Raw genomic sequence first — 8,518 nt, 5'->3', positions numbered from 1 at the left:
ATTTAGCTTGTAAATTTAGGTATTGCCTTTTTCGCCGTAGTTTAAGTGGGTTAAGCTAAGCCAATTAAAGCACGTGCGTTTTGCACCTGCCACTCAAAATAAATTATTGATGACGTAGACCATAGCAATTTTCACGTAACAATCATCTCTCTCTTTAATTTCTGAAAAAAATTAAAAAAAACACATGTCGACTATCTAATCAGTCAATATTTTTTTAATTTGTAGAAAATATTCTCCTAAAAACATGTGTGATCTTGTTTGCCAATTTTCCACATGCTCAAAAAACTCTTCCAAATCTAGGTGAGTCCGTGAATCTTTTTTTTTTAAATAGAAGATTTTCAATGTTCAGAGAGTTGTAATCTGTAGAGATGGCAGAACACTCTAGAGAAATTGAATGGAACCGTATGGTTGTACCTGCAGGAATGCCAGAGGAATGCACCAGCAGAGGTATGGTATTGTAGGGTAGGGTTTATATGGAAATCAGTTTTGACTGAGAAAAGTTTCTGTAAATAGTTATGTAGCCATGATTTTTTTACAGATTTGCAGAATGTGTTTATTTAGAAGTATACAGTTGGATTCAAAAACATTCTATTGATATAATGGATATACACAATTCAAAATCTGTTCTTGCTAGCTGAATCTCGCGAACTGAAAATTTCATGTTCTTGAAATTTGCCCTAAATCTTTTAAACATAATCTTGCTAAATGATATGGTAGGGGAGTGAGAAAAGTTCCTGTAAATAGTTATGTAGCCATGAATTTTCTCAGTTATGTAGAATATTTTCATATAAAAATACTTTAAATTATAGAATGTGATGCGAAAATATACACAGTTGAAATCAAAACACTTGACTGATATAATGGCTATACACAATTCAAATATATTTTTATTCACAGAATCTCATGGACTGTGAAAACCTCTTGTTCTTGAAATTTGTCCTAGATCTTTTAAACATTATTTTGCTAAATGATACGATCTTTTATGCAGGCTTTGTGCCTTCTCCGTATTCTTGTCCACAAGGCTTGAGGCCGCTGGAGTGTTGTGTTGAGCCGCCTCAGGATGCAGATTCCACATTTTCCTCGCTATCCTGGAAAGGCAAAGCGTGTCTGGTAAACGCACTGGTTATTTTCATATATATTTAAGGTAGAAATGTAGATTTGTGATGAAAACTCCATTTTATTTGAGAACGGAATGTAAGTTTTAGGAGTTGGACTGAAATTATTTTGAATTGAAGAATGGCCTGCGAAATGATGCAGGGAACAGACGAGAGGAGCGAATTAGGGGAAACGAGCGGCACATCCATTTCAACGCCTATGTTAAGGTTTAGAAGGGCAAGTGAAGTGGACAATCTGGATCTTTCCCTCCTTCCCTCTTTACACTCATCGGAATTGTTCTGTGCTCCTGGAAAAGCAGACAAGGCCAACCAATCGTTGCTCCAAAGTCCATTTCCTGGTTTCCACTCTCCTAACTGTGAAGGCATTTATCCTGTTTTCAGGTATTGCTATTTCTTATATTTGGATGGACTCTGATTCAAAATCATGTTTTCGCTGAAAAAAAATTGTTAGCGAATTGCACATAGATTCACAATTGTTCAAGATTAATTGTTTGGTGATTAAGGTCTAATATCTATGGTCTTAAGCCGTGATTTTTGTTACTATATCGTTTGTACTGCAAGATATTAAAGACGGTTAAATATGTCAGTAAAGCGTAAACATGTTCTCCGTAAATAGCGGAGGCCATTACTAAGGCCTGGAATTAACGGTTTGTGGCCAGTTTTTGCTGGATTTGACCGTATTTTGTTGTTTAAATTAAAGAGAAGTAAAATAGTTATACTACCTTTTAATAGTAAATATACACAAGCTTACGGAAATTCTTTCTCCTTGAGATTCGAAACTGCAACCTCCAGCACAGATTTACTGCTGACGAGTGAGGCTTAAAATTTAAAGCTTGACTGGAGGCAGTCGCAGGTCCAGAAATAAGAATAGGCAGTAATTAGAGTAGACGATTTATACGGTTTAATTACAAAGATTGTTTATTTATTTTTACTTTGTGAGGGATTGATCTTCTCTTATTCAATTTTGATAATGAATTCCTTCATTCTCTCAACATTATTTGCATTAAGAGAAATAATTTATTTTCATTTTATATGTCATATTTTCTTTGAATCTTTTAAGCTTTGGCAAATCTGCAATTTAAGAGCTTCATTTAAAAACTCAGGAGGTCACTCATGTAAATTGTGGACATTAAACTGTCTGTAATCAATTCTATTTTATAACGCCTCATCCAATTTACCTGTTCTTGAAGAATTTCCTCTTAAACAAGAATATCAAAGCAAAATCTCAATGATTCTGTCTGTTAATCCTGTACATTTATATTGGGATGAAAGCAGAAACATTGACAAGGGAATCCCTCCCATTCTTTCTGTGACTGTATAAATTGTCAGATTCAATTCCTAATTTATTCCTTATTATGTGGCGGATTTGCAGGTCTCCAACAACACAAGACAACCAGCACCAACGGCAGGATAGGCAACTCACAATTTTCTATGCCGGAACAGTCAATGTTTACGAGGTGTCGCCCGACCTGGTAAACATACCTATAAACTTAAATTTCATTTATTTTTCACTGCAAGAACTTCACAGAAATTGAGTGACAGTCTTAATCAGGATTCACATAAAGATTGGTTATGACATTATTTAATAGACTGCATAAAGGGGGATTCATATATATTACTTGAATGGATACAGGCAGAAGCCATAATGGCGTTGGCTAACAGCGAAAGTAATTCTACATCCTCATTTACCCATCAAATTCCCACAAATACATGTCCAGCAAAAATGTCTCCTGTAGACCACACCGATCAGAGCCACTCTGTCACCCCTAAGCCTGGTAAATCACACTAAATTTTTTTGACAGAATTCTGAAACCAGATTATCTCATTTTGATGGACTGAAATAAATGACTTATTATTTTATTTTTTCTTTATTTCATAAAACAAAAGATTACTAATATCATGCATCTGTGGCAGCAAATTTTCCATTTTCTCGACAGAATTCTTTGCAGCGTTTTTTGGAGAAAAGGAATGACAGGATCAACGCCAAGACAGCTGGGCATTCCCATCTTCACCATAACTGACCAACTAAATCCTCTCTATATTTTCTGGTTTAGAGGCTCACCCATAACAGCCGCTAGTTTTCTCTTGTTACAGAGCTTTTATAGCGGCATGTACCATAATAGCAAAATATATTAAAAGAAAATTAATGAATTCCTTCATTTCTTTTTTCAACATTTCAAGTTTTGAAGTGGCCGTGCACAAATTTTCATTTTTTTTGTTGGGATAAATTGTTTTACCCCAATTGAACGATCTTATAGTTAAAGGATAACAAAGAGACCAAGTTAATTTAAAATTCCCTAACCTAAAGCAATTACAACATCCTATTTACAAATATAAATGCAACTTGTACGATGTGTGTAACAAGTATAAATGCATGCTATATATCGAGACTAAAGATTGTTTTGGTAATTGTCTACATGCATAGAACAACGACCAAGTCATTTACTGTTGCTCACATTCACATCATCTTGTACTGTATCTCAAACAAAGTAAATGTGGGCTTTCATTTAAACTACTCAATGTCTCCTATTTAAATTAGCTTTCTAATCTAAGGAGGACCTTGAGAACACGAGGAAATTGATGTATGCTATTATATATTTATATTTAATGGCAATATGAATGTTAAAGGGAAAGAAACAAAAATAGGAAGTGGAATTCAGAAAGGATGATGGAGATGGTAAATGTGGGCAAAATATATATTTTATCTTTTATTTAAGCTACTCAACGTATCCTATTTAGAAGTAGGACATTGAGAACACAAGAGGAAATTGATGTATGCTATTATATATTTATATTTAACGGCAATATGAATGTAAAAGGGAAAGAAACAAAAATGGGAAGTGGAATTCAGAAAGGATAATGGAGATGGATGATTTGGAAGATGTTGAAAAGAGATGCTGCTGTCATATTGTAAATGGAAAGTATTTTGGTTTTAGGTCATTAGTACAACATGATTTGTACTTGTTTTTTATGTAGTGAAGAAAAAGATAATATAGTTCATTTGATTGATTGTGTGTTAGGAATATTTTTTAATGAATATATTTTATTTAACTTTGTATTAATATAAAGAAAATAGTATAGTATTTTTTTAAAAAGGAGGGTAATAAAAAGGTGCACTCATAATAGATTCAATGTTAGTGTTCATGAATTAAAAAAATGGTTAAGATTGTTTAAAGGGGCAGTCTGACCACCAATTTAGCCTTTCATCTCAATGATAGTCGATAATATAGGTGTGTGCTTAGAATATATGAATATAGCTATCGAAATATAAAATAGTTGAGAGCTAGGTTACACCCTTTTGGAAACAATAAAAACAGAATTCAAAGGTGAAGTGCTAAATGCATATGATAAAAATATTAAAATAAGATTTTTTTGTTAAAGTTACTCATAATATGAAAAAGACAAAAAAAAATGCAATAATATAAATGAAATGTACGTGATTATAAGTTATTCACAATGTTATCATCCAAATTGGGAAAGAAAATTCTAAGCTAAGAAAATTCAATCTAGGGGTCACTATTATTGCATCTCATTTAAACTTGTTGGTGTAAACTAGCAAGAATTGGTACATCGACAAGTTTAAAATTTGGCCCAATCTAGGAGGACTATGACACCTAGTGCCCTAGTCCACTAGGGCACCTAGCACCCTATTCCGCCTAGAAAAGGGGTGAGACAAAGGTAGCTCCAATGTATGTATAGGTTCACAACAAAGACGCTATTCACCATGTCATCATATGACAATAGTTTTGCAACACAAGGCTTACAAATAGGCTTGGAAAAGAACTAAGAGGAGATACACTAAGTTAAGGGCCCAAAAAGGTGTATCAAATTGTAAGGGGTTACAATTTATGACACTACACTACCAATCTCTTTATTGAATTTTTTGTGTTTTGGTTTAGAATTTACAAAATAAATATATTTGGAAAGGTATTTCAAGTATGTGCATGGAAATGGGGCATTGAATGTGGACCAAAACATCAATTTTGTTAATTGACAAAACATTATCTTTGATGACTAATTCAAGATACGCATGCTCAAAATTCTAAGATGTGATAAAAATAAGATTAGTAGTGCTTAGAATCTAGATTTTAAACTACTAGATTTTTTTAAATGATGGCTATCAAGGAGATAAATAGAAGAAGCACACGAAGTGATCATTTTTGTTAAAAGAATATAACATAGCATGTATTGTGCTTTTAAAAGATTGAATTTTTTAATGTAACTCATAAATTCTTTTAATAGAAAGAAAGATAACATCATATAATCTATTTGTACTGCCACATCTATTGTTGCTCATCCTGACAATGGGAAATATTGTCCTCTTCCTTGTTCCAAGACCTCACCTATTGTGGTTTGTAGCCAATATGTGGAAGAAAATGTGGCTTTCTACCAACATTGTGGGCTAGTCTATAGATTTGTTGGTTTTGGGCCTTCTTTCTTGGATCTACATTGTTGGGTGATGGATTCTTAGAATCCCTTGGTTAATAGTACCATTGAGCTCTTCCCTTGTGCGAATGGTTTTTTTGTTGCTTCTTTTGATGATCGTGACGCGGCATTGAGAGAGGTGTGCACTTGGGGAGTTAACTCTCTCTTGGTCAAACCCTGAACAACTTCTTTTAACCCATCCTACTAAACCACTCTATATATGTTCTATGTGGGTTCATCTTCCAAATCTTCCTCTTCGTTTTTGGGATATTCTTGTTATGAGGCCATTAGAAACTCTATCGACCACTTCTTGAAGGTTGATGATACAACTTCTTTCATGGGTCATTCTACTTTTGCTCACATTTTAATTGGCATTGACATCTATATGCCTCTCCCTAGGAATGTGGTTCTTATGGTTGGGGATAGGCCATGACTCAATCGTTGGATTATGAGGGCCTCCCTTTCAATGTTGTAGATGTCTCTCAACCAGTCATTTGGTGACTTATTAGGTGGAAGGATGCTAATGGTGATCACTTGACTATCAAGGCTTTTGATTCTTCTTTTGATGACTCTTCATAGGCTAATGATGACTCCTCCCTAGATTAGGTTGTCCCTCTTACTACTAGTGTGGCCTCCTCATTCCCCATGGATCCTACTTCACTTCTTGCTACTAGTGTGGCCTTCTTTGGTCCTATGGATTTTACTCATGTTGATCCTGTTATGCTCCAACCGTTGGTCATTGATGGTCAACAATCTGATCCAAGTGCTAATAGGCCCTCTAAGGGGATTTCCCCTCTTGATCCCACTTATAATGATGTTCTAAATAATATCATTTCTTGTACTATTATTAATTGTAGGAATAAAGGTAGTTCTTCCTCCTCCCAAACTCTTCCCCAAGTTGTGGGTGAAATTTCTTCCCACCCTTGAGGTGGGTTGCTAGATATATTTCTAGTGTTCTATAAAAGGTTTATTTTCACCTTTGATTTGCTAGCAATGGTTTATTCATGACCTATTGTAAGTGGCATTTTCAACCTGCATTTGTATAGGATTAACATGTTAGGATATCGAGACATTAACCTTGCAATCCTATTCCTTTCATATGTCTCCATGTTCCTTGGAAAGTGTTCCCTAGGACATGTGAGATAAATATTAAATATTTATAATTTATGGCTATTTGTAATTGCATTTTCAAGGGGTGATGGAAAAAATGCACTCTTTCCCATGTCCATATTGATACATTAAGGTTCATTAATAAGGAGACCAATTTTGGGAAAATAAAAGTGTCATGTGGGGATCTAAACTATCACTGGAATTTATAGAGCACTTAGAATGTATAAATTCTAAGTGACTTTGTGTTTGGAACACAAAGAAGAGTCACTTGGAGAGTTTTATTATTTTATTATGTCAATTGGTTATTCATTCTCCATGGCATGGGTTTTTCAAAGTGGTTTTTGTAACAACGACCCAATAATCTCTAAGTAAAATATGGTGATTAACGATTAAGTAAATGTAATCTAGAATTAATAGTTCAAACTGCAAATACTTGACTTCTTGTACAACTCTGGATATATGATAATTTTCTCTTCAACAACTACAATTTATACATGTAAAAAAGAAAAAGAAAAAAAGAAAAAAGAGAAAAATACATTTTACATTACAGGTTCAACGCATACATACATGAAAGCACTCTCAAACCTACAAAATAATATGTAAATAAGAGTCATCTACTTTTCCAATAATTGAGCTAAAAATAGGTACAAATGCATTGATACCTTCAATCAATAGATCTCAAGATAAGAATATATTATACATTATTACTTGCTTAAAAACAAAAATTCCTTTGTTTCCTTTCTCCATAACCGAAGCAAAGAGAGAGAACATCATCGAGGTGATATCCACCCTGCCACGAAGCATCAAGTTTCCCCGTGCTACTCCATCGGAGGAGCCCAACCCATCACAAAGGATCTAGCAATATGTGGCAGCAAGCATGATGGAATCTAGTCACTTTGTTAACCATAGTCAAGCTAGCATACCTATATCCTCATGTAACACATATCTCTAACATTTATCCATTGATCATATACTTATGCGATGGAGAATGTGAATCAAGCCTAATAGTATACTCATGGGTTTGCTCAATACTAATCAATATTTACAATGTAAGGTGTCTCAATCATCTCACTCTGATATATAGACATTTATTATGATAGATAAACAACACCCAAAGAGCAGTCCAAAACTAACATTCAATTCTTAAGATGTTGAACTTAGACAATATGTTTTCAAAGTGATACTTGTTCATTTACGGGTTGGTTCACTACCAAGGATTACTTAACGGGTGGTTAGTCCATAAGGGAATTTCATCTGCAAAACACACTATTGTAACTCCTTCCATATCCAATGATATAGAAGATATTACCTCCTCGTGATTTAATTGGTCATAGTTTATTATAGAATCAATAAGTAAGGAAAATTGTGAACGGATCAAGACTTATTTATAGATTTCCCACTCATCTATAACCAATAACAGTAGACATCATTTGGACTCATATGATAGTTGTTGGCAATTGACACTCATCCGGTAAGGCAAATGGCATTTAGGGTTGTCATTGATGGCAACTCATCCTCTGGTGTCTATATCTTCCATTAGGATTCATTGATCTATCATTTTGCTTTGTTTGGGTTAACCAGTATTCACTACACTCAACCGGTATATTCACTTTGCTTTACAACCGGTTAAGTCTTGATCCCGATAACGCGTATTTGGAACCCAGTTAAGGATGGGACCTGGCTAAGATATCTTGTGGCCCCGACTATTTTTTTTCATGAAATTTTTGCTAGCATGTGAAGGCCGACATGGTCATTGGGATTATATATGAAATACCTTGTGATCCAGCAGCTGACAGGATTATATTGTCATTGAAGGGGACATGGTGAAAAGTTAATAGGGTATTTAAGGAGATCCTTTAGCAATGGAT

General features: G+C 34.4%; 1 protein-coding gene across 1 annotated transcript; it reads left to right on the top strand.

The window, feature by feature from the left end:
• Positions 1-285: 285 nt before the first annotated feature.
• On the top strand, positions 286-3,284 carry LOC131069650 (protein TIFY 10b). The gene is made up of 6 exons (XM_058005163.2): positions 286-447; positions 989-1,110; positions 1,258-1,496; positions 2,488-2,587; positions 2,749-2,890; positions 3,030-3,284. The coding sequence occupies exons 1-6, from the start codon at positions 369-371 to the stop codon at positions 3,134-3,136; spliced, it is 789 nt and encodes a 262-aa protein (XP_057861146.1). The 5' UTR covers positions 286-368; the 3' UTR covers positions 3,137-3,284.
• Positions 3,285-8,518: the final 5,234 nt, after the last annotated feature.

Source organism: Cryptomeria japonica, chromosome 11 (genome assembly GCF_030272615.1).
Source record: "Cryptomeria japonica chromosome 11, Sugi_1.0, whole genome shotgun sequence".
NCBI lineage: Eukaryota > Viridiplantae > Streptophyta > Pinopsida > Cupressales > Cupressaceae > Cryptomeria > Cryptomeria japonica.
The sequence above is the reverse complement of the archived record's forward strand: the minus strand, read 5'-3'. Positions and strand labels throughout refer to the sequence as shown.

Excerpts from the sequence above, each read along its gene's own strand:
- LOC131069650 (XM_058005163.2), top strand. The coding sequence starts at position 369 with ATGGCAGAACACTCTAGAGAAATTGAATGGAACCGTATGGTTGTACCT. Across the intron at positions 448-988 it reads AGAGGAATGCACCAGCAGAG|GCTTTGTGCCTTCTCCGTAT; the intron begins GTATGGTATTGT and ends TCTTTTATGCAG. Across the intron at positions 1,497-2,487 it reads GGCATTTATCCTGTTTTCAG|GTCTCCAACAACACAAGACA; the intron begins GTATTGCTATTT and ends GCGGATTTGCAG.